General features: G+C 48.3%; 2 protein-coding genes across 2 annotated transcripts in view; one reads left to right on the forward strand and one right to left on the reverse strand.

Moving 5' to 3' along the window:
• The window catches only part of LOC127468692 (transcription cofactor HES-6-like), a 182,725-nt gene that overhangs the window by 76,217 nt on the left and 80,195 nt on the right, over positions 1 to 26,313 (reverse strand). The window lies entirely within an intron of this gene.
• On the forward strand, positions 157 to 24,481 carry ITM2C (integral membrane protein 2C). The gene is made up of 6 exons (XM_051782093.1): positions 157 to 307; positions 14,450 to 14,587; positions 16,469 to 16,657; positions 16,967 to 17,077; positions 20,689 to 20,839; positions 22,094 to 24,481. Exons 1-6 carry the CDS (start codon positions 194 to 196, stop codon positions 22,183 to 22,185), a joined length of 795 nt encoding a protein of 264 aa, XP_051638053.1. The 5' UTR covers positions 157 to 193; the 3' UTR covers positions 22,186 to 24,481.

Below are 26,313 nucleotides of genomic sequence, written 5' to 3' on the forward strand. Positions count from 1 at the left end.
ATCTCGGGGTTCGGGCGGCCCGGCCCCGGGGGTGCTGCTGGCAAGCAGGTCCCTAACCTCGGGGTTCGGCCGGCCCGGCCCCGCGGGCGCGGCGGAGCTCCGGGATGGCCGGGGCCGGGCGGGCGCGGCTCCTCCCCGGGGCGGGGCCGGGCCGGGGCAGCGGCGGCGGCGCGGGCGGCGGCGGAGCGGGGCCATGGTGAAGATCGGCGTCCAGCAGCCGCCGGCGGCGCTCAAGCCGGACAAGGAGAAGGAGAAGGCGGCGGGGGGCGATGGGGCGGCGGGCGCGGTGCTGCTGCCCCCGAGTGCCGTGAGTGGGGCGGGGCGGGGGGAAGCGGCGGCGTGTGTGGGGCTGGTGCGGACAGGCACCGAGACAAGGGAGCGATCCAAGGGGGGGGGGGGGGGTTCGTGGGCAGACGGAGTTTGGAGAAGTGGGGAGCGGATGGGGCAGGGCAGCGGCGCCGCTACCATCCTTGGGCGCCGGAGGGAATGGTCGGTGCCGACAGTGGCATCCGAACTCATCCCTCTGGGTGGTTTGGCCTCGAGGTTTGGGATTGGTCATACGTGGGTGGCTTAGGGTTGGCATGGAGAAGAGGCAAGAGGGGCAAAGTGGATGGTGCTGGAGGATGATGAGAAGCAAGGGACTAAGAGCACACGCAGCCCCCTAGATGCTTTACAGATGGGAGTTGACATGGTGATGTTGAGCTGCTCTGCTGGCTTCAGGTGGTGGATGACAGAGGGGAACAAGCACTCACTCATGCCTGTGGAGGCTGGGATCCTGACAGGCTCCGGGGGAATGAAGGTGCTGGGCATCCCTAGCAGGTGCAGAGCATGGCTGGGGCCTTGGGGCGGAGTTGTGTGAGTCCCGTCCAGACTGTGAGTCATGGGCAGGTGCTGTTGGGCAGGGCTGGACACATGCCAGGGGTGGTACAGCCAGTGCCCCTCGAAGACTGGAAGGTGAAATGGGCACTGTTATGTTTGGCTGGGATTTGACTGTTTCTGGAGTCTCTTGTGGCAGAGAACCCCCAGCTTGGCAGCTCTGCTGCCAATGTGGACCCACGGGTAAATACCACACTGCACAGTGTGAAGGGTGTTGTCCTGAGACAGGCCTGACCCACAGCATAAAGTCTGCCTTGTTATGGTGCTTCCATTTCAGAGGAGGAGACTTAAATGGTGTTTCTGTATTCCTCATAAATGCCTCAGGATGTGTGTGCAGTTTGATCATTTATTGAACCCTACCATCTCCCTGACTCAAAAAATGATGGGGAAGCTGCAGTTCTGTTCTGTTCCTGCAGCAGTGCAGAGCGTCCCTCCTCATATGCCTCTCTGAGTGAGTGGGAATTACCAGCCCAGGAGAGCTGCTCTTCAGCAGGGGTTTCTGGAGACTGCTCAGTTCTGCAGAGAGTTCAGGGAATCACATCCTTATGATCTCTCATGTCATGCACAGATGTGCTCACAGCTCTGGCTGTGCTGTCAGGGTCTGAATGTGCTCAGCCCGTCATGGTTGCATCTATTAATCTAGCACATAGGAGCTGTATAGAGACCTGTAATGGGGGAACGTGGCCAGCTGTGGTCTCCTAGTGATTTCCTGACTTTATGTTGCCTAATTATAAACCAAGGTTTATTCCTGCCTTTGATGTCCAGCCCTGGAAGTTGACTGTCACACTGGACTTCCAGCTCATTCTGCCATTAAACCATTTCTGCAGCTGGGAACTCAGTTCTTCTGCTGATCCTGCATGAGTTCAGGCAGGATTTGTCTTCTTCTCATGAGCACTGTGAGAAAAGGAGTTTAAAAAGGAATAAAATAAAATAAAAGGAACAGAAGCTTATTTCTATCATTAGTGCTGCCAGATCCCAACAATCAAAATTATTCCGATTCAGGTCCTGCCAGATGAATGAAATTGGCTTACATAGCAAATCATGAATTTTGGATTCTTTTTGTTGCCTTGGGCCTTTCTCTGACTCCTGGGAGTCATGGTGGTGTTCTTTTAAGCTCACATGAGCTACAAAAGAACTTAAAAACATGGATTTAGAACAAAGACTCTTCAGCAGTCTCTTAATTCCAGCAGACATGTATGAACATCAACATAAGGCCCATGAAATAAGGGCAGGAGTGGTTTGCAGTAAGTCAGTGCAGCATGAGTGTGTCCGGGGAGCAGCACATCCCCTGACATCAGGTGGCCTTTTCCTGATGCCGTTTTTCAGGTTATGACACTGGATTCTCTTTGGTGTAGTTTGTACTTAGCTGGACTGAGGGGATGTTTATTAAACGCCCAACCTGTGGGGTTGGGTTTTCCATAGCCAGGCTTTCTTGCCGTGCTCGCCCTCGTGCTGCCAATAAATTCTGTCTGTGTGTGTCTCTAGCTGCCTTGCAGCAAAATGGCATTGTTGAGATGCAAGCAAGATGCTCTGCATTCCTTTCCTCCTAATTTCAATCCCAGTGATGGGAGCCAGAGCTGGGAAATGATTCGGGGGCAGCTTCCACAGCCTGTGAATTTTGGCAAGTGCTCCGTGAATGCAAAGATGCAGCAGCAGGAAGATGTCTGTGATGCTAATGTGTCCTGAAAAGTAGTAGGTGAGGAGTCCTGACAGCAGGCTTGTATGTGCTGAGCCTTGTTTCTCCCCTGTGCAGCTCAGCTTGAATTGCAAAGAATATACAATTTAAGCTCTTGTCATAAAAATCTGCATAATTTTGAAGCTGTTGCAACATTTTAAGGGCTTATAAAAGAAACAGTCTTCTTGTTAGAGTCTTCTTAGTAGAGCTGCAGGGATGTAGCAGCCTTGAGCAGAAGGCAGTTTGAGGTTATGCAGCCAGTAAAATAACTTGTTGTGTTCATTGGAAAATTGTTTTTTCAGATGCAAAGTAGTATTCAGTGAGTTTTAATTGAACTCCAGATTTACAATCTGAAATGGAAATAAATACATACCCTGTGTCTTTAACTGCTCTTGGAAGTATGGTCCTAGCAATTGTGATGGATGTTGAAATCCACAGGAACCAAGTAAAACTGATGGCTGGAGCCTTCAGTCAGAATTTGGGTTGGGTTTTTTTTTTTTTTTTTGGCTGATTTCTTGTGAACCCCTCTAGCACTAGCAAGTTATTCAGCAGAGACAGTGCAAGAGCCAGAGGAGAAGGGATTTCATTAAAGTCTGCTGCTTCACCAGGTGTAAATGATAAGTGTTGGAGGGAGGAGGCTCCTCTCATCCCTCTCACTGGGTGCTCAGCAGACACTGACTGGGGGCTCTGCCCAGCGCTCTGTGCTGCTGGCCCAGGGTGGATCCGACCACCTTATCTAACGCTGCAGCACCGGGATGGTTCACAGTCAGTGGGAATCTGTGTGATCCAGAAACCTCTGGGGAGGGAAAGTAGAGAGCAAAACCTGTTGTCCTGCCTCTGGGAAGGGCTGTGCTGAGACAGCACGTGCAGCCGCGTTTGTCTCCAGCTTTCCAGCAGGATGAACGTCGAGGGCAGGACAGTGTCTGCTCAGCCCGTGGCTCAGGTCTGGCTGCTGGGAGAGAAGGGCTTTACAGGTGAAGCAGGAGACTGGGAGAGCTCTTTCTGTGCCCGTAGGCCTGGCAAACCTGCTGGAAACACCTTGGCAGTGGCTCATAGGCACACAGTGGTGTCTGCTGGGTGCGGCTGATGTTCTGCTCTTGGTTGGTTGCAGTAATACCAGGCTTTGGTTTTGTGCCTTTCATCCCATCCACACATTCCCAAAGACTTGACGAGACTCAGTGGTCTTTGGATCACACCCTTCCTGGTTGTATGGAAAAGTTTCCCACAAGGATCTTCTTGCTGCCTGGCAGTGGATCCATCCAACCCTTCTGTCTCTCTGTGTGGTCTCTTTGTAGGCTGCACCTCAGGATGATTGTCGGTGGGTGTCTCAGCCTCCTGGCTGCAGGACCACCCTCCCTTGGGGGGCTGACGGCTGAGCTGCCCCAGCCTTCTCTTTGCTGCCAGCCCAGGGCTGCAGCAGCAGCTCCCACACTGAGTGAGGTTGCCCTGTTTAGTACAAATAGCAGGAGAAAGCCCTGGAATTCATGGGGAGCATTTTCCCTCTGGTGCCCAGGAACGTCTCTTCGCTGTGACTGCCACTGCGAAACTCCCCAGCAGGGAGCAGGTCTGCTGTGGATGTGGAGCTCTTAGCAGAGATAGGGTGTCTTGATGCTGGGGCTGTTGCTGTGTCCCTGCTCCCCTGGCTTTCCCAATGCTCTGGCGAGCACAGTGAGCTGGGACTGGTTTGCACCTGCCTGAGCAAGCCCAGGAGGATGAGTGCTTCATGGTGGCAGCAGATCGAAGCAGGGCAAGCAGCAGTGCCACTGCTGGCCTTCCCAGGGGTACCAGTGCATCTTGAACAGTGATGCTCCAGAGCTGGATTCCAGCCCAAGTGGCAGGTGGGGGAGCAGTGGCTCTTGCTGGGCACGTGAAGCAGAGTCACACCAGCTCGTGGAAGCTGTCGTGCCAATACAGTGCTGGGTTTTGTGAGCCACTTTCTTGCAGGATGCTGTGAGGTGGAAGACACATGGCAAGGGAAGGGGATGTGAGAAAAAGTCTTTTAAATGGGGATTTTCACAAAGCAAGCTGTAAATTCAGAGAGAAGGAGAAAAACCAGCTGGCAGCGATGTGGATGGATTAAGCTCGTTGACATGTTTGCAGGCTTGAGTCCAGGCTTGATGTGCTTGAGCTGTGGGTGTTCTCACAATGTTAAGGGCTTGATTTAGGAGTCTGAATATGGCAGATCCTAATTTGAAGAAGCAGCCTCCTGTAACATAAGGTATTCCTGGCCTTTGCCCAACCTTCCTGTATCCATGTGGGCTGAAGTGATGACTTCTTTTTGTGTCCTTTAGGGGGTCGTCAGCTTAAAAAGCATTGTCATTGGTTCTTTGTTCTCTATGGTTTGGGGATGCCTTGGAAGCAGAGGGAAAAGGAAAAAAAAATGTCTCTGGACCTTACAGGATCTGCTGTAATGAAATACTAGACTTGAGTATCTTAACAGACTCTGGACATGAATATTTGATATTCCAGCTGAGCATGACAAAGGATCTGGCTAAAACTGGCAGAGGGATTGGGACAGAGGATGTCTATTCCGAGCAGAAATGTTATAAATGCAGTTGAATTTTGAAACATGGAGCTGTCTTTCACCAGAAAGATGTAGACTGAAGAACTGGAGACGGAGAAACTTGTAATGTCTGTCTAGAGGTGAGTGTTCTTCCAAAGCTGGGGGAGAGCCAAAGCCAGTGCAGCTTTGCATGGAGGTGCTCTTTACATGGGAAGAACTTGTTGTATTTACCCGCTTTCAGCACAACATTGTTTTTTTTTGTTTTGACAAAACACAGAAAACCAAGAAATACCTTTAACAAGCAGCGTTCCAAAGGGTACTGATGAGCCAAAAGCAAGTACAAGACGTAAGCTTTGCTGCATACACTGCACGTGTCCCATCTGTAGGAAGGAGCCTGCCCTGCTCAACTGGCAGGAACCCTGTGCTGTGCAGTGATAAGACAGTTCTGGTTTCACCCTGTTGTTGTACCTTGCTGCTCGCTGGCTGTCTGGGAAGAGGTGGCCTGGCAGGTGTGTGAGGCTGCTCAGAGCAGCTTAGCACTCTGGCCAGGTCTGGAGAGATGGAGTATCTAGGGAGGATGAGGTGTTTGTGCTACCAAATCTTTGCTCATTAACAGGTTTACAGGAGATGGAAAGGGCATTTTCACTTCTGGACAGGTATTTTCTTCCCAAGTGGTGTGTGGGAGCCTAGGCATGCTTTGGGTTTTTTAATGCCAGTGTTGCCATTTGAAGGAGGACAATGTGAGGGTGTTGGGTTTTTTAACTCATCTCTCTGCACTTGATGCCCTACCTTTGAAGTCGGTTTGAACAACAAAGAGAAGGGTAAATTTGCCTCCTCTCTCTTGCTGTTGTTCAACTAGACACCATTTCTTTGTGGTGAATTTTTAAGCGTAGGATTGACTGTCAGAGTTTTCCTACGCTGTTGCTGGGAGAGATAATCACTGTCAGTGTTCTGAAAGGGAGCAGCGACTTCATTTTATGGTGTGACACTGTATAAGTCCTGATTTTTCAGGGAAGAGGCAAATGCTGTAACCTGAAATGTGATTCCTTGTTAAGATGATTCAGCTTGCACTCCAGGAAACTCTGGACTCTGATCCCTGTGCTCAGAGTGAACAGTACAGATTTGCGACTGTGATTCCCTCTCTTGTCTGAAGAACCAGCGGAAGGCAATACCTTGGCTGTTCCAGCTCATCAGCGTCTTGGGCATGGCTGTGCCCTCCTTTCTAACAGCCTTTTGGGAATCAGTCACATCCAGAGGAAGTGATGGGACAGTGATGGCTTAACTGGCCACAGCCACATCAGCAGTACTTGGCTTGCTCTTGGTAGGACCCAGCGTGACTAATTTGACCATCTCTGCCTGCCTGACTGTAGAAGCTCAGAAGTGGGTGCTGTAATTTTTTTTGCACCCCAAAACCTTCCAGACATGGAGCTCCTTGGGGGAAGCAGTGGTTAGAGCACAGTGGTGGTGTTCAAGGGAGTCCTGTGCCCAGCTGTTGCTCTCCTCTGGTGCTTCATCCAAAACCATTACTAATATTGAAAAACTGCAGGTGAAATCGTCTGAAATCTTTTGATGTGTCTTTTCCTTGTCACGTTTTCTGCTTTCAAATGCATTGAGACAGCACCCAGTCCTTTGCATATCTTGCAAAATCAACCTCCAGCTCTCTTGATTTGTGCCCAGGGCTCCCTGGCTGGCATTTACAGGTTGGAACCTGGGTTTGTTTAATGTTGAAGCAATTTTACAGTTTTAGTCTGGGAAAATGGGTAGTATGTCCTACTGTCATGCCATGGGACAGCTTGTCCCTTTAGTGGGGCTGCTTCTTCCCAGGTCCCACATGAAGGGGGAAGCAAGACTGGTTTTCATAGCAGCTTCTCTGCCCTTCACCTGGGAGGAGAAGGAAGACTTAGCTGCACCAGGAAAAAAACTGAAAACTGTTGGCATTTCCTTACCTCAGTGTTCCTCAATATTTTTGGCATTTGTTAAAGGTCTTTTAAGGAGGCAGGTATCTGCCCACCTGAATATGTCTTTACCTTTGAATCCAGTCTCTCTTTAACTTAGCCAGCCTCTCGATTTAAGAGCTTCCCCTGTTCCCAGAGCAGCCACTCTGCTTTGCTCTTGCTTGAGCTGCCTTTTGTCTTTAATGGTTTTGAGACTCAGTGCTAAAGCTTAACCTCCATTCTCCTCCTAGAGAAAATTCCTGTTATTTTAATGTCACCTCCCACTTCAGGGGTGCAAAAAAACCCCCAAACAACCCTGGCCTTCACATGGCTGTACTTGCTCCTTCCCTCTTCCCAGGTGCTCCAGAGCCTTTAGCTGTGGTGTTGGAGCTGTTCCATGGCAGGGACTGATTTTCCCCATCGTGAGTGGTATTGGATTTCTGGAAATCAGGCCACGTTTATCAGACTCCGTATTTTGGCAGTCAGGCTGTTAAATGCCCAGGTTGGGATGTTTATTTGCCACTTCATAACAGCTGTTTATTTTCTCTCTGCCTGCCTGTCTGTTCAGTGTGACACTCAGGGCTTTAGCCATGTGCCTGGTAAGAATAGCCTTATTTTTACAAGGGGCTTTGTTGGCTCTGTGAATGGTCTAAATGGCTTTACTCCTGGGAAAGAGGAGAGGGAGGCTGGAATCATTCCAACTGGAAGTTGTGCCTCAGCCAAAAAAAAAATAAATAAGAAAAATGTATGGAAATGAATTCCTCACCCCTGTGCAAAGAGGGAAGAGGAGCCCCTTAGTTCCAGAAAGGGATGGAAAAAGGAGAAGAGAGGGGCATTTATATCTCTCTTGCTGATGAGGGAGAAGGAAAATACGATTGCTGAGTGCTTAGGTCCCACATGCTAGGCTGCGTTTTTAACACCCTGCTGTCTTTGTCATATAGCAACAAAGCTGGGGGGTTTAATTAACCAGTGGTTGGTTTTGATATTCTAATTTCCAGTGCTGCAAAGTGACTCCTGAGGCAGGTGGCTTTGTTGGTAGTCATGTGCTACGGTGTCATTTAAGGGTGTGATTAGATTCATTTACTGCAACCTTTTTGCCTTTAGCTGTGATAGTCTCTTAATTACAGGTTTGGTTTAGGTTTTTTTTGCTTCCAGGCATCTTTTGAGTCCAAAAGCCATGAGTTGTATTCACAGGCACTGCTCAAATGCTGTATGCAGGGACTTTGGTTGCCTTGGAAACTGTGTGCCATATATATATGTGTGTGTGTGTGTGTGTATTTCTCTCTGTCTATGCATGAACACGTTGTTTCCTTTTCTGACCTAGAGCACCAGAAATGCTCTTCAGCCTGGAAGGACTCTTTCTTCCAGGTATGGGATCCTTCAGAGGCCTCTCTTTGCTAGTGCAGAGCATTGACCCCTGTGGCTCTGCCAGGGCACTGGCACAGGCACTCCTTCCTTCTTGGTGTCACCTGGTATTTCTCCTCATTTTGCTCCCTCTCCTCTCTCCAAGCATAGCTGCTCTTGAGGACAGGACTCACTTTTTGTTCATCTGGCAAAAGAACCTTTTTTGGAGTGTTGGAGGTGCTTTGGTGGATGCCAGGATGAACTGCCTTTGCTGTCATGCTTTCTCTCTCTCTATTCATTTCCCTCATCTCTTCCTTTGTCTGCCTTTTCCCTGTGTGTAGTCCCTCACATTCCATCTCCAGAGTGATCGCTTGGCAAGGGCTCCAGTCTGGAACCCTGGCTGGCCATCCCAGATTGGTCTGGCCATCCCTGAGGACTCTTCACCACTGAGCCCCCATGTGTCTGAACTCCTAAGTATGGGAGTAGTTGTTTCTGGATTTCTTTACCCTACGATTTATCCCACCAAGTCTCCAGTGCTTTTTATGGAGCAGAGCAGTGGCAGTAAGCACCTGCAGGTAGTAGGGATGCTGCCTGTGGAGCAGGTGGATGAGAAGGCTTTGCTTTGTGTGCAGGAAGAGCAGTCTGTGTTGCTGCAGAGACAGGAGTCACTCTCCCAAGAGGTGACACTCCAAGCCAAGCCAGCACATGGGAGGAGAGGTCAGTGCATTCCAGCTTATGCCAACTGTGGCAGCACTGCAGTTGGCTGTGGGGTTTTTCCACTTGAAGTCAGTGGAGGTGCCATTATTGCAAGTCCTTACATTTTGTGAAGCAGTAACTGATTTTGCTGTGAATATGGGACTTAATGTGCTGGAGTTACAGACCTTGAACTGATTTTTTTTCTTTTACCAGAGACCATATTGGCCTTTGGTTACCAGAAATGAGAAAAACAGCACGTTAAGTTAGATTTTCTGATGTGAGTATCTCAAGTTTTGAGCCTGCATCCTTTGAGGGAGCCGTGGCAGTGTCTGTAGTTATGTCAGTACATCTAACGTTGAGAGCTCAGGCTGCTGCTTCCTTGAAACCAGCAACATCCCAGAGAGGGATGACATACTTTGCTGCCTTTCAGAGAGCATCCTCTCCAAACCACATCCCTTTGCATCGCATTGCTCTGCATCGCCTTCCTCTCCTCATTTGTCAGTCATCAAAATCACATCTACTATTTTTAGTCACCCCATGCTTCTTTTCGTGTTGGGGGTGTATATTTAAGGCACTTGTCCCTGTTTGTCAGGCCCTGCGACACCTAAAATGAAAGGTTTCAAACCTGTGTTTTTCAGAAATGCGGGAAAAATGGTGTGTGGAGGACTCGGAGCTGTTTCCAAAGCTGAAGAAGCAGAAAAAGGCCAAGAGCTGAGCCCATCTCTGCTGAGGTGGGGTGTGACTTGGGAGACATCAAGGCATGACATGACACCTCTAATTTTCTCACTTCTGTTTTCTTCAGCAAGGGTGATAAGGGAGCAATAGAGTGACATTTCTATTTTTACAACCTTCTGCTGTACGAATAACAAATATCAAAGGCCATGCCTTCCTGGGGATGGTTCTTGCCACCAGCTCCTGCTGGTGGTGTGTGTCCAAAGGCTCAGTACCATGAGGCCAGGAGGGTTTGCTCGGCAGGAGGTGCCCTCAGCAGTGCCTGGCAGCTGTTGGTGGTTTCCCTTCTCTGACTCACTGGGCCCTTTGAACTTGATTTCCTTACCTTGGACCAGATATTGTGCCTGTATTGCACAGCCAGGCTTCTGTCCTCCACCCCCTTTGTAGGAGAGATGTTCCACAGCGATTCAGTGCCAAATAGGAGTGACAGGACACTGGACATTTTCATCATGTCCTGAGAAAGACCTGAAATTCTGAAGAAAATCCGCAAAGACTGAATTAGTACTTTTTCCCCCCTCAGGCTACTTTCAAGCCTCTTCTACCAAATGGTCTGTATCATCACTCCATCCTCTGCCATCTGGGTATCTGCTACCTGTGCTCTGTCCCTGCAAGCCAGCAGGGCACTGAGTTGTGGTGAAGAGCCTGTTTTATCCAGGGGAAGGAATTCCTTTTTATACTCCAGTATCCTGTCTGCTGCCAGGCACGGAGTTGAGTGTCTGAACGCAAGCATGCCTGCAAACTGGAGCCAAGTCAGCGTGTCTGGTTGCTCAGGCATCTGTGTGCAGCTGCCTCTGTCTCTTCCCAGTGGGATGAAGTATTAGCAGGACAATGCATGGCAAAAAACCAAGATGTGGACCCACATCCTTGAGAGGTGGGTGCTTTCCCCCATTGCCTATGTGGAGGAAGAGCGAGCTGGTTGCACAGAGGAAGGTGCTCTGCCCTCTGCCTCTTCCAGTTTCTCCACTGGAAAGGGAGCTGGCCTAGCCCTTTCTGTAGGGTCAGCAAAGTGGCAGCTTCCACTGCCTGTGCCATCAGTGAAGCATGTGGTGGTGCCAAGAAAAAGGGAGCAAAGAAAGGATCATTGCATGGAGTGGCAGCATTTTCCTTCCCTGAAGTGAAGAGTGGGTTACTGCAGAGCTGTGCATCCTCCCCATGTACACATCTGTAGTGTCAGGTCTGTGGACATTGTGCCACTGCTGTTGCTTTTCCAGCTGCTCATTCATGGAGAAGCAAATGAATGTTTGTCTTCTGCACAGCCCAGAGAGGGGAGGGAGGGCCTAATGTTGATTTTTGTGTAAAAAATGCCCATCTGTTGCAATGTTGTTTTTAAAACTATGAAAAGAGGAAAGCCCATTTGCCCAACTGAAATACTTGTCCCTGCCTCTGCCCAGGGATGGTTTTGACCTCAACCTTTCCCATTCCTCTTGGCCAAAAAAACCCCAGGCTTGATGAAGGCAAAAAATTAGTAGAATGGTTTGTTGCAAGCAGTGTGTCTGGTTAATGAATTATTCTGGAATATTGATAAACGTCTGGTAAACATACAGCATTTCTATGTGTTAGTATTTTGATCTGCTCTTCAGGAAAACCCTGCTCTGAATCTGACTGTTTTCCCTCACTACCAGAATTCATGGAGTCTGTCACTGCTGCCAGATCCTCCAAGTCTGCCGTGTGGCACGACTGCGGTGCACGGTTTGGTTTGCTGGTTGGTCCTGGGGGTCTTTCTGCCAGAGATGACATTCCTGCAGCTTGCTGCTGGGACCACCTGCTTCTCTTTATGATAAGGTTGGCTTAGGGGAAAAAACTGCTCCCTTGCTGGGATGCCAGGCATTCCTACAGCAAAAACTGATGGAAATCAGCTGTGGAAATCAGCAGCGATCCCATGGGAAGCAGGTGTGTTGTGGCATGAGTAGGGCAGCAGCCTGTGGAAGAAGCTTCTTGGATTTTTCCAGCCTGGTGGAGATTTGTTATCCTGGGTGAAGTGCTGTTAAAGCAGGTTGTGCACTGGCTGTCAGCACTGAGAACGCCTCCAGCCTGGAGCAGAGGCACAGACTAACATAGCTGCTTTTAAATTGTAATTTACTTGTATTGACAAAGGCTGGTGGCCTTTTCATCTGCTGGTCTGGGGGATGGAGATGCATACTTTAGTGAGGGTTTTCCAGATGATTTTTATGCAGTATTTTGCAGGACTGTGGTTAACTGTTCCTCTTGGCCTGGCTGGCAATATTTTTAACCTTGCTGCCTTAATTTCTGCCCAATCAGAATGCTTGCTGTTGATTTTTTTCTTTCCTCCCTCAGAATTTGAATTTTTGTTTGAGATTTTTTTTCCCCCAAGTGTTTAGTAACTTCTCCCAGGGCAAAGCTCTGCTTTGCTTCTCCCACCTTCTCCCAAAACGCAAAGCTTGGGCATTTTTCCTAAAGCCAGAAATGTTTGTATGGAGCAGAACTCATCTCCTTTGGCAGTGAGAGAAGGGATGTCTCTGTGACTTTGGTTGTGCAAAGAACAAAGAGCTGCTCTAGCAAATAGTAAATCATGGAAGGCTTATTCTCCCCCTCCCTACCATTCTTCAGACACAGCTTTTCCTTTTAGGGGGAGTATTTTTTTCCCCTTTGAGTTGCCGTGCCCTCATGAACCTTCTCTCCAAGCCCTCCATGGAGTTAGCACTTGCAGCTCACTGAGGAAGGGAGCAGTGAGCCAGTGATCACAACAACCTGGCACCTTTTGGATATGGTTCACTTGCAGACATTAAACATTTTCTCAGCCTTGCTTCAGTGTCAGTAGCAGGAGATCTCATTCCTCTTCACCCCCACTGTCTGCACTCTTTCTCTGATGACAAGTGTCTAGGAGAGCTGTTTTTGTGAAACACTTGACATCTAGCATGACTTTTGTGTCCTAGCAGTTCATGTCAGAGAGCCTTTAAACTTCCTCTAGTAATGTGATTTTTTTGTTTCTTTTATTCTGTTCTTTGTGGCTTGTCACAGTTGCTGCCCCTTGTCTGCAGAAGGAGAGAAAGGGAAAGATTGGAAGTAAACTTAAAATATGATATTTTTCAGCTTGCTCATCCCTTTATTTGCTGAAGGAGCAGCAGCAAACTAATTACATTGGTTCTTCAGTGTAGGGAGCTGGCAGTGAGCAGAAGTGATGTGGGTCTTTCAATGGTGGGATGAAGGAGAAATAAAGACAGATTAATTTCTTCTGGAGGTGTGCTGGAGTTGTAGCTACCTCAGAGCGATTTGGTCTTTGCAGTTACCAGTCTGAATGTGGCTAGGGAAAAAAAGTCATGTTGGCTGGGAGTGGAGCAGGTAGCAGGTAGCAGAGGGGCTCCAGGATCCTAACTCTGCCCCTGTTTTATGCCTCGATGGAGGCAGGGGAGGGAGGGAATCCCTACCTGGCAGGGTCCCCATGAGAGCCTCAGTGGTGCTGGTGTGACCTGGTTTTGGGGCAGGAATGATGCCTCCAAGGCTGGGACTGAACTGCTGTTCTCACAAGGCTGCTCCAAGATAGGGAAAGGGGAAAAAGGTGTTTGCTGCCAGCTCTGCTAGGCAGAGCTGGTCTGATGCCACCAGAGGGTGGCAGGGACCCAGGGACATCTCCCCTTGGGGCTTCAGCACCTGCACCACCCACAGGGTTTTGGTCATGGTACCCTGGAGAAACATCTCTTCCTTTAAGAAGTGATGGATCTTAGAGAGACTGTTGTTCACTGTTCCTCCTGTTCATATTGGTCTCTGACTAGCCATGGAGAGAGTGTCTTTCCAGTCAGACATGTCTGTGAACTGCACAGAGGGAGTTAATCTGCTAGAGCCCTCTCTGGAGCCTCTCTCCCCTTCCTGCCTGCTCAGCTGAGGGCAGCTTTCTGTGTGGAAACTGGGGCATCTCTGAACCAACTTCTTTTATCTGCTTCTGAAAGGCCTTACATCCTCCTGCTTAACATTTTGAAGGGTTATTTTGGTAGTAAAAACAAGAGCATCATAGGTTGGGGTGAGTGGTCTCCCAGGAAGTAACCCTGCCTTTGCAAGGCCCTCCTTTTTCAGGGCTGTAACAAGGTGAGCTGGCTACTGTCTGTATGGATTGGGCTGCACTCTATAAAGGACAGATATGTTTTATTTTGATGTTTTGTCCATGTTCCTGGAAGGTGTGCTGGAATGTGCTTGAAAATGAAGTTGAGATCAGCACATCTAGTTGTGTCGGCTCACCCCAGCAGGGCCAGGAGGTACCTCTCCGGGACCAGTAACTTCCACCCCAAAAATTTCCACTGAGAAATTCTGCCAAAAGTGGCAGCATTTCAACAAAAATTTTTGAGTATAAATACATAAATGCTATTACCTTCAGTAGCCAGGAACTCTTAGTTCCCGATTTTCTTTTTTTGTTTGTTTGTTTTGTTTTGTTAATCTTTATCACCCACTGAAACAAAGCTTGGCTTTGTTCTGAGCAGTCAGTGGGGAGCAGAGTATACATGTATGTGTGTATGTTCTCACACAGATATGTTTATATATAGATATATATATAGATATATATACCTGGAGTGCGAGGGGGGGGGCAAAATGCACAAGTGTTTTGCTGTTGCCAGATGTGAAGTTGTTTTGCCAGACGCTGCCTTTCCTCATTGCACGCCACAAACCCATGCATTAAAGACAGCTGGTTTTCTGCCCCCTGGCAGCAGCAGGTGACAGTGCTGTGTTTTTTCCTGGCAGGAGGAGCCGGCTCCAGCCATGCAGGGCCGGAGGTCATCGCTCAGCGGGGTGTGTTACCTGACCATGGGCCTCCTCGTGCTGCTACTGGGGCTGGTCTTTGCATCGATGTACGTGTACAGATACTTCTTCATCACCCAGGTAGGAGAAGGTTGGGAAGGGCTTTTGGCTCATCAGACGAGCTGCTCCAGCCTTTGGAAGACGTGGTGCTGGGGTTTTTTGTCTTGCACAGACAAGACATATCTAAAGTGGTAGGCTCAGGCTTGCCCTCATCCCCACTGCCTGAAAGATTTCAAAAATCCTCTTTTCCCCTCCCTTTTGACTTTGTTTTGCCCCTTTTGTTTTTTAACTCCATAAAACTATGCTACCAGTTCTACCTTTTAAACCTAGTCACTGCTGTCAGGGGCAGGTGGCCTGAAAGCATGGCTTGTTGTGAGAGGAGAGCAAGCCTGGAGAGAGCAAGGGGAGAGTACAGGCAAAGGAACAGCTTTTTGCAGTAGGCTCTGTAGGCTTTAGCACAGGAAAACTCTGTAGGTGTAACAAAAATAGGTGCTGCTATTAATAAAGCAAGCAGAGAAGTAAAAAGTAAGTGGGAAATGGTACAGAACATGAGCACTCAACCTCCATTAAATTCAGCACCTTTTCTGCCCCATAGTCTTTGCAAAGCCTGGCTTGCTTGAGGCACTGGGCTGGCAGCATTGTGGTAGGTCAGAATAGAGGGAATGAGACAGGGCAGAGCTGCTTTTTAGGGAGAAAACTGCTGAACTGTGGCTTGCTGAGAGTGTAACCAAGAAACCCCAAAGCACTGATTTGCACTGAAGCCCTTGTTCTGCTGTGGAGTGGCTGTTAGTGAATGAGTTCTCCCAGGACCACTGCTACCTTCATCTCTGTAGCCAGCACTTATCCTCTCAGCAATGTAGTCTTTTTATATACGCCTTTCTCCATAAATTTCCTTGCTGTCAAATTAATTAGCAGTCTTTGTCTCAAGACTCATCAGCGCTTTATTGCCTGTTCCTATTTATACCTGATCTGGAAACCCTGTGGCAACTGTAGGGCTGCTCTGCCCTGGCACACACTGCTGTGTCACTGTGATCACACCCTGTTGGTGTGGCCACTTCCTTATGAGAAGAAGCTCTGGCACTCAGGGAAAGTTATCAGCCCAGTTATAGACAGCACTCAGTCCATCCCCCAGTCAATAACCCATCTTGGGCCGTGCTGTATGGCTCTGAGGGACGCCCACCAGTCTGCTTGGGGCCACCTGCTGTCACCCCAACGGCCTGTCTGGGATACCAAGTGGCAGCTTTTATCCAGTCACAATGGGAAAGCCCATTCAGCATGGTCAGAGAGGCTTTGGAGACCAAGGCAACAAGGCCTTCATGTCTCAGTCTCTCATGGTTGCTGTTGTCCCTGTGATCCTCATGTTCTACCTTGATCACTCACCCTGCATTAGCTTTCTTGCCCATACCTTGTGCTTCTGGAGAATCATAGAATGGTTTGGGTTGGAAGGAACCTTAAAGATCATTTAGTTCCAACTGCACTGTCAAGGGCAGGAACACATTTCACTAGACCAGGTTGCTCAGAGAGCAGTACCTCCTGTTTTGCTGCATTTGCCACATCCAAGCTACAAGTGCCTTTAGAAATTATGCTCTGTTCCCCCCAGCCTTTTATGCCTTCTGTAGAAAAATGCAGTTACTGGAAACCATGGCTATGGAGGGACACGAACAATCTGTTTAGGAAATTTCAGAGCCTGCAGGCTGTCAGTTTTTCTGAATTACTCCTTGTGAAATCCCAGAGGTAATTCTTTATTCCTTTTGGACCTGGCTAGCATGAAGTGAGACGTGGTCATGTCACAAGGGTGTTTTGCACTGTCCTGATCGAGGACGTTTTCTGGTAAAAAGGCTGATCTTGGAATACCTTCAAACATATGTTTTACCCAGAAGGGATGCGTTTCTTCCCGTGCTTGCTGTATCTGGGTGTGGGATGTGGCAGTGTTGTACCCCTGCCTGGGTCTTGTCCCCACAGCTGCCCCGTGAGAGCGTGTTCCACTGCGGTGTCCTCTACGAAGACTCGCTGTACTCGCCGTTCAAAGGGCAGCTGGAACTGCACGAAGATGTCAAGATTTACATTGAGGACAACTACGAGCAAATCAATGTCCCAGTGCCCCAGTTTGGAGGGAGTGACCCTGCGGATATCATCCATGATTTCCAGAGAGTAAGGAGCTCTTGGGGCCCTTGGGGGCATAGCATGGGGCTGAACTGGGTGCAGCAGCACTGTGGTCGTGGACTGGTACTGTCACTGTTGTCACATAGGTATATGGTTTTCTTATTAATGAGCTACCCTCCTACCCAAGGCCCTCTCTGTGTTTTTCCAACCTGTCTGACTTGCTTGGTAGGGAGGTCCTTAGACAGGTTTGTTTAAAGCAGTTTCCTGTCTTCCCTGAACTCCCTCTTTTCACCCATTTTCACAGTCACATTTCGTTGCGAAGGGCTCAGTTCCTTAACTTCTGTACTTGGAACGCAGGGTCTGACAGCTTACCATGACATAACACTGGATAAATGCTACGTCATCGAGCTGAACACCACGATCGTGATGCCTCCTCGCAACCTGTGGGAGCTGCTGGTCAATGTGAAGGTACAGCTGCAGTCCTGCTTGTTACGCATGCTTTCCTTGAGTTGGCTTGTGGGTGCCGGCTGGAAGCTCATGGGAAATCAAAACTGCTGTATCTGAGGAAGTTAGCCTTTGCCCTGACAGAACTGAGTCTGCACGTAGAGAGAAGGCTTCAGCACGTTTAGCTGAAGTACTGATTTTGCAGACAGCACAGTAACACTGGCATGGTGATCAACCTGACCGGGGAGACACAGAGAAGCTGTAGATTCCTTCACTGTGGTGTTCACTGATTGTAGAAATCAAGGGGAAAAAAAGAAAGAATTTCCTCCTGTCACTCCTGCCATGGTTACCACTGTGGTTTGCCAATTGCAGATCTCTCTCTGTCCTTTGGGGAGTAACAGGCCGTCAGCTTTCACCCCTTTTGGGGGGGATTCTGTGCTGCTCTCCCTGCACCGGATGTGGGCTCATGCAGTTGTGCTCACAACCAGCACTAAGCGGGTTTAGTACCAGTGGTTTTGTTCAGTTCATAAGCCTATGCTGCCATTGCAGTGACTGAAAGCAGCTGTCTTAAAATGGAGTACTCCTTAATCTTAACAGCAGGAAGAAAGCACGGGATTTTTCAGAGTGTAGAAGGTACATAAATGTTTCAGTCTTCCTGCAGGTAAAGCGAGGCACTGAGCCTGGGTCTTTTATCCGTTCTGTGAGGGTCTGTTTAAAAGAAAGGGAAAGAAACCAAATGGAACTGTTACTCTTTCTTAAATTCCCTTTGCTCACTTGCTGCTATATGTGGTGTAATAACTCTAGAGGGGTTAAGCTCAGAGACAAACGGTTATGCCTGGAGAGATGCCTGATCTCCAGTCCTTGTCAAACTCCCAGTTTGTTTCCTAGCAGTCCTCAGTTTCATGCACTGTGACCATCTGGCAAATGTGCTGGAAACCCCGCTGGGGTACAACACACATTTACCGACAGCTCACTCCAAACCTGTCACAGCTTCTGACCATGGCAGGTGACCAATCCCTGGGGCAGAGGGAAATGGAAAAGGCAGGATTACACAAGATGACAGAAAAACCCCCCCAGAGATTGGGAATGCTGCTCACATCCTAAAATAACAGATATAAACTCACAGTCAATGAAAATGATGCATGATCATTGAATTTAAAAAGAGGATAACAAATAAAATGTTCTTATGTGCTTGAAGAGCCCAAAGCAAGTGTGGGATTAAATAACTTCCTGATTATTGATATTGGCAGGTATCCAGTCTGTCTGTGGAGGTTTTAACGTGCACCTTAGAGACATTGTTTTAAAGTGTTTAGGTTGGTGTTGAGCTCAGAAAACATTTTTCACCATGAGGACAGTGAAGTAGTAGAACAGGTTGCCCAAGGAGGTTATGCTGCCTCCTTGAAATCCTTGAAGGTTTTCAGGACCAGATGGGATAAAGCCCTCAGGTCCCTACCCAGCTAAATCATCCTATAAGCCTGTGATCTTCATGGCCACAGGTGGGGCCTAGCAGAGAGGTCGAATTCCCTCCTGCTGCAGGGCCCTTCATGACCTTTATGACTTGCCCTGCTGCTCAGAAGTGCTCCTCTTTGGACACTGGATGAGCTGTGTTGGTCCTTGGACTTGGAGACTTTAGCTTTCTCTGCATCTCTGAATCCAGTCAAGTCCCTAATAAGACTACTTTCAGATGAAACTTTAGTTTTGGAGCTTTTCAGTACTGCAGTCCTGTGTCTAGGGCCAAATCTCAGTCCAGAAATAAGACAAGTAGTTTCCTCCAGCAGACTGGGGCAGCACAGGGGGTTGGTGCCTGTCCTCTGCCCTTTCCTCCCTGGGCAGCCTCATGCCAGGGTGCCCCTTTGCAGTGTGGCTGCCATATGCCCTGTGCCTGCTGTGTATGGGAATAGCTGTGCCAGACCTCACTCAGACCCTAATGTATGCATTCTCAGGCCTCTTCTGTCTGACTTTATGCCTGTAAAGGGCAGCCCTGCTGCTTCTTGCAGGCTTTATTCTGTACAGGTGTGACAGTTCAGTGAACAGGCCTGATCAGTGTCTGAGATAAAAGGATGGAGGGATGCTCCCCCTGTGCAGCAGCAGGAAGTTGGAGGTGACCCAGTTAAATGATGGATGATGCATACCCTTTGCAGAACACAGGATGCTCAGAGCTTTAGCTTTCTTAAAATTCTTGGCAGGGAATTGAAGGTATCGTCCTTGTTGCACAAGGGGAAGTGATGATTCCCACCTCACCTGCCACAGCTATTTCAATCCAAAACAGTGAAGAAAATGGATCGTGTGCATGTGTCTGTCTCTCTGAGCCCTCTTGCTGGGTCATGGATATGGCAAATCCTGTACCCCAGCCCTGGCTGTTTCATGACAGCTCATGGCAGTAACTGCACGTATTGCATGGCCTCTCCTGCCTCCTCCCCCTGAGAATCAATAATTGAATTTCTTGCAGAACTGTTGTGTTAGTGTAGTACAAACTTCCACTAATAGTCTAATCCTGCAGTGTTAGGGGACAGCTTTATCGATCCATTAGGCTGTGCCAGCCCAGCAGCACAACACCAGGTTCAGATAGTGTGTTTCCAGTTTCTCTGTGGAAATAACCCCTCCTGGGGTGGAAACTGAAGAGTTTGTATTTGAAATGGTGCTGCTGTTCCTTGTTTCTCATCTTGATTATACTTATATTGGCCTCAGGTCTGACAATTGTTTTATTTCTTTGACTTTCTTAAGCACAAGGGACCAGAAGTGAGTCTTTGCTTCATGGCCTACTTACCATCTAGTCTGCTCCCAAGTGCCCCCCAGCCCAAGCAGCACTGGTAACGCAACTGTTTGTTGCCACAGTGATGCAACAAATGCCCTGAGAACTTGGGAACCAGCGTGCAGGGAGTCTCTAGTGCTGAAAGAGGTGACCTCTGTCCCTGGGGTGCTCCCAGGTACCCCATTTTTCCATCCCCCCGTGGCTTTCTGCTGTGTCCCCCCACCAGGCACCCCAGTCATCCCCCTGGTCTTCATAGTGGCCTCCACCTCAACAGCAGAGACGTCGCTGTCCCAGATGTTCCTGTGGCAATGGAAGTATGCTGAGAGCTCGCTTTCCCTCTAAATGTGGTGCCTGTGGCCCATCTCTCCCTATTCCTGTGTGCAGGAAGGGCAGGACATCATTGTGGCTGTGCTGAATGGACCAGGGAGGAGGCAGAAATGTTGGAATCTGAGCAAGGCTGGTGGTTTTGGGTTTTGCCCTTTGAAGTAAATGGAAAATGCCCATTTCAGTGGAGTTCCTGGCAATTTGGTTGGGCTTTGATCCCTCTCCAGATGGGTTTGCTGTACTCTCAGAGTTTCAATGTTGTGCATCCTGCTTTAAAATTTGGGTTAGTTTATAACAGGGTTGATCCTACATTGACTTAATCCCCTACATGAACATTCCATTTTTGGACCTAATCTGTTTTATGTGCCCTGTGCACTGGACAGTTCACTGCAGACAGGGAAACATGTTAACTGGCCTCAGTAAAGAGGAGTTTGAGCCTTCCAGCAGTGAATTTTCTGCAGTTTGATTGCCCTTGGCGCTCTGCGCGAAACAGTTGTGCTCGATGAGGAGATTGTGGCAGTGTTTGTGCTTTATCCTGGTGGAAACTGTGTCATTTCAGAAAGGGACATACCTGCCTCAGACATACATCATCCAGGAGGAGATGATTGCCACTGAGCACATCAGTGACATGGAGCAGCTCGGCTCCTTCATCTACCGCCTGTGCAGCGGCAAGGAGACCTACCGGCTGAAGCGGCGGAGCGTGCGGAAACGTGAGAGCCTTGCCTTCTCCTCACTCAGCTTTTCCCCCCCCATCACAATCATATTTTGGCTGGTTTAGCCATGCTGACCTCTTCATGGCAAGAAGGGGGTCTCTCTGTGGGTGTAAGCTTTTGAAGTGTTTCTCATCCAGTTCGTCTAAACCCAAACCTGGGATGACGCTGCTGTGGGTGGTGCTGACTGCTGTGTTTCTCTTGCCTGTCAGCCTGGTAGAAACACTGGGAGAAGGGTTGAAGGAGCCAGCAATTCATTTATATGTGGACTCCTGGGGCTGAAGTAATAGTGGTGCTGTTGGGAAGCATTTGGGAAATTTCCCTAATGGAGGTTCCCACTTCATGGCAGCTATTTGGAGCAGATTAGATCTGCAAATTGCCTTTAATTAATTGCTAATAATATGGAAAACATTATGAAGAGGGAGCACTGGACTGTGTTAAAATGATTTTATGGAAATCAGCAATATGGATCTTATATACAAATGGTAATATTGCTGCAAAAAGCTCCTTAATATCAGTACTTGTGTTTATTTGGTTTTAGATACTGGTGTAAAGACTCACCTGAAAAATGAACCTATAGTCAGTGTGGATTTGGAACTCTGGGGAAGCTGCAGGGTGCAGAAGTCACCATGGCTATAGTTCATGGTGCTTTCCCAGCAGGAGCTGCTCTGATGTGCAGGAGCTGCTGGAACACTGACTGTTGGTCTCATGGAGCCCTGGCACAGTCCTGGTTGTCATCGGGGCACCACTGGGTTTGCTATAAGAGTGGAGTTGCTGCCTGGCAGAACTGCCCAGAGTTGAGGTTCTGCAGTTTAAGGGCAGGGGGAAGTACTGCTTGCTTTCCATAGGGGCTGAGGCCATAGCAGGATCAGTGTGTGCAGGGATATAAACAGCCGGAGGGGAAGTGACTATATTTTAAGCCCTCCTTGGCTGCATTCAGGGCTGTGCTCTGTACCAGCCTGTGGCTTCTGCTGGTTTCTTCAGGCTTTCTGGTCTCTGATATAACACTGAGATGCTGTCAGCTGAAACCAGCCGTTTCCAGCCCATGGCAGCTCTTAATACAGGACTATGGCCCAGAGAACATGGTTATTCTTGCTAAGACCAGATAACGTTGGTTTCCATATGGGCTGTGTTTTTCCTGCCTTTCAGTGTTCAGCAGTTTTATCCCATCTGCTTTCCCTCCCCTCCTTGCTTCAGTTCCTAGAGATTATCATCTGTTGAATCTCCTCTCTCCTCTCTTTAAATCACTTCTAGGTATCAATCGACGTGAGGCTGGAAACTGCCATCATATTCGTCACTTTGAAAACACTTTTGTGGTCGAAACTGTTATCTGCCAAAAGTCATGAAGCCACTCTCCAGATGTAACCTTCCGTGGCTTTGCTTGCACACACATGCACACATATGCTCTCAGCCCCCTCTTTAGACATGGTAATCTGGCTACTTTTTATACTGCCCTTTGGCTTGTGCAGCTCTAACCTCTTGGGTCCACTGGGTCTTCTCTCCCTGCTACCCACCTGAGACATTTGCTGGGCTTAAATTTACACAGTGGTCAAAGATAGCCTAGGAGTAGATGCAGTTTTTTCCGCACACCACAGGATGGGAATCTCTTTTAGGGGCAGATTTGGGTAGAAGGGATGGCTGAGAAATAGGAGCACTGGAAACAGGTGACTTTTTTCTGCCTCAGCAGTTTCAGGCTGGAATAGTGCTCTGAGGCTGCCTTGGCACCAGGACAGGGGGTGTATGAACAGGGAGGATTGCCACTTTGATACTGATGTAATGACCTAAGATCTGTAACCAGATGCACTTAGGAAAAGAATAGTTGTGACGCTACAGAAGCAATTTGGAAAGCTCAGCAGAGCTTTCCAAACCATGCTGTGGTGGTCCCAGCTTGCTGTGTGCTGTCCCCTCGAAGACCAGATTTTCACACATTGAAAGCCACTGCTATGTGTTGTTTTTGTGACTGACTCCTGCACTCACCTGTCACCACATCTCCTCCTGAACGTGGCTGAGTGTGACCCACTGAGCAGTGCAAGGTGTCCTGAAGGGTGTTCAGGTTTGGCAGGAGCAAGGCCAGTGAGGAGGGCTGGGACTGACACAAATGACACAGCACGCCCCACTGTCCAGCCACAAAGCAAAGGGTGAAGTGCAAGGCTCTGTAGCCCTTTCTCCAACACACAGTTGCAGCTGCTGTGGGTCCTGGGCAGATCTGCTGTCACTTTGCTTGAGTAAATAGAGGTGTATCTTTTGATGCAAAGTGCCAAAGCCCCACTTATGTGCTATCTATGGGCTGTGGCTGCAGGTGGAGCACCGTCTGTCCTGACCAACTGTGTGTGCTTGAGAGGGTGAGCTGTGTTCACACAGGTCTGTCTTCCTGCATTGTCGAGATCCCATCTGTGTGTGGATGGGCTGCCATGCCCACAGACGAAGCGTCAGCAGCAGAACTGGGAGTTACTGGCAAGTGGAGAAGCAGATTTTTTGAATCTTTTTTTTTTAACAGTGTGTCTTCTTGTATAACTCTTCTGATGAAAGCTGTTTTGATAGTAATTACTATAATCCAGCTGTATATCACATTATCTGCAGGCACCATTGTAATACAGATATTGATACAAGGCTAGATTCAGCTGATCAATATACTGCAGAAAAACTGTGTGAACAAAACTGCATTTCTATTGATCATCAGACAGAAGAATTGCAGAGTAATTAAATATTCTTCCCTCTCTTCCATAAATGTAGTTAAAACTAATTAGGTTCTTGAAATGCAGGCAGTTTTTTGGCTTGAAAGAATGGGGTGAGTTTCAACTTGGCACATTCTTGTTAATTGGTTTCCAGCAAATCTGGACTTGTTCACCATCTGTTAAAATGAGCTTGTTGTTTTAGAAGAGGAAGGATAAAGTAAATGCAAGTACAATCATTAACTCAGCAGAACCAAAAAAAAAGTGAATATACTTTAAACTTTTAAGTAGTAATACTATGAGTTAATTTTGTGAAAACAAAGCAGGATCTCAGAATGGTCATGCAGTGCAATAGGAATTAGTATATCCTTAGAGGGTGAGAATTTATTTTTTTATATAAACATGAAGTTTTAAGTAGTAGAGGATGACACATTGGTTTCATTCTGCTTTAAGCTTGATGTAAAATGAAGAATTACGTGCACTTCATGCAGGTTGGTAAGGAAGGTTTCCCACTGCCAGAGGGGTGTTTACTTCTCTAGCATTGTGTTTTTCCAGTGATAACTTGCTGTTTGCCCCAACCTTTAATTGCCAAGAAGATGACAAGAAGTGGGTCAGAAAATTGGTTCACTTAATGGAAGTGCTGCAAACTGGTAAATTTAAGCTCTGCGTTTCTCTTCATTTCTAGAAACCTAAGCCTGCACTCAGGTGAGCATACAGACCTTTTTCCCCTTCCTTCTGATTCTGCATGATTTAACTGGTCATTGAATATGCTAACTCTGTGCAACCCCCCCAGCTGTAAGGGCAAACCTCAGTTCTTTAAGGTGAACTCATGTGGTCACTGTTTCATAGGATGAGAATGCAGTTGTCTAGAAAGAAAACATAAGATGCTTTGTATATTTTGTCTGGTAGGACTCTTACTTCTTAGGAAAAACCCGTGGGATAATAAAATCTTTTACCTCTGATATGTAAAGCGTGTGTTTGTTTGGAATGAGAAGCACATACCCTCCACAGAGCTGTTGCTGCTGGAAGGCAGCAGCTGGACTGCCCTGGAGGGTCCAGCCTGGTGGCATCGTGGAGCTGGGCAGTGGGAGGGTGCTGCAGGGGGGAGGCTCTTCCCCACAGTGACAGGAGAGCTGCTTGGGGACATGACTGAGCAGCCTGCTGAGGAGCCTGCCCATGCCTCCAGGTTCTGTGGGACTCTTCCCCTGTCCTTGCACATCCCTGGCAGACCCAAGGGCAGTCTGTGAGGGAGAGTTGCTGCTGAGGTCTGTGAAGCACCAAGATACCTCTGCTGCTCGGGTGGCTAGTGGCCATTTGATCCATGTGCTCAGCCTTGCCTCTCCAGCTGCTGGACTTCTGCATAGACATGTGCCTGTCTGCATGTGACATAAGCCTGCTGTTGCCTTCTGGCTGGCCAGCTTTGGGGGACTTCCCTCCTCTCCTTACTGCACACAGCAGCAGGGGTTCCTTAATGCTCTCCCGAGCTTTCTCTCCCAGTATTTCATCCTGCTGGTAGGGAAGTGTCAGAATATTTTTTCCTGAACTCGACTGTTCCTCTTTCCACAATTAAGTCTCTGGTCAGTCAGGGAGGAAGTTCCTGTTTCACTCGTTACAGTCATTTTTGCTGCATTTTGCATTTAGTTCTTCAGTATCTGGATGCTCTTTCCATCCTGGGGGTTCTGCTGGAGGGAACTGCATCTTACAGTAACTGTGTTTGCCAAAGCCTCTTCTCCCTGGTGGCCCAGTCAGCTCTGCCTGGCAGCCCTCTCTTACCCTCAGCTCTGGGCTGAGGAAGCAACTCTGCACCACCCTGAGGGGAACCTGACCCCTTCAGACATGCCTTTTGAAGGCTGAAATGCTGATACTAAGAAAGTGACTGGTACATTTCAGTAAATCTAGTTAACAGCAAGTCAGTCACCTGGAGACTTGTCCACTACAAAAGAAAAACAGCTTGTATTGTGAAACTTTTTTTCAACATTTCCCTCTTGGTTCAGTTTTTCATTTCATGAGGTTGTATTCATTGCCCCTTGCTCTTAGGAGACTTATTTTAAGTCAGTTCTACTTCCTAATCTTGCTCACACTCTGACAGAAGGCTGCTTTATTTGATTGAACAGTGGCACATTAAAAAGCTTGGCAATAAAACCTACTTTAGGAGGACTGCGTGACAGAGATGCAGTTGAAACCCTAAGATATGGGTCACTGTGATAGTGGCTGGCACCTAATATAATTTACTTTCTAATACTTGCATATTGCAGCTTGGTTCAGAGGCTGTTGTTTAGCTCTGCCAGGCAGTGCTCAATAAGTCAAAGTTTTGGTCTAGCTGTAAGAGCATCTGCTTCCAAGCTCTGGACTTTTAAAAAAAAAAATGTGCTGGAAACCTGTGAGCTTAGCAGTTGAGGGGAGGAACCTCCATATTTCCTCTAAAACATAAATGAAGTCTTTATTTGTTACAAGTCTTCTACAGCTACATTTACAGTCCAGTCCCATGCCATGAAGTGCAGCCCACTGGGATCTCTGCAGCCTTGGGACGAGGAACGTTCTGGCCGCAGTGGACCACACAGATGCTCCAGAAAGGCACCTGAAGGACCTGGTTTTCCACCAGCATGATGGGGAGCCCATTTTTGCTGGGAGAATGGCTGCATCTTGTTGATGTGTTGCACGTGCTTCTGGGCAGGCAGCAACTTTGAGATGACCTTACTGGGAAATGACTACAGCCCAACATAAACAGCTATCTGGTATATTATGCTGATGCCAAGCTAATGAAAGCCTGTTCTCTCTTATACATACTTACATATGTGCCTT

The sequence above is a fragment of the Manacus candei genome, unplaced genomic scaffold (genome assembly GCF_025592945.1).
Source record: "Manacus candei isolate 608988 ecotype Guabito, Panama unplaced genomic scaffold, ASM2559294v1 h1tg000015l, whole genome shotgun sequence".
NCBI lineage: Eukaryota > Metazoa > Chordata > Aves > Passeriformes > Pipridae > Manacus > Manacus candei.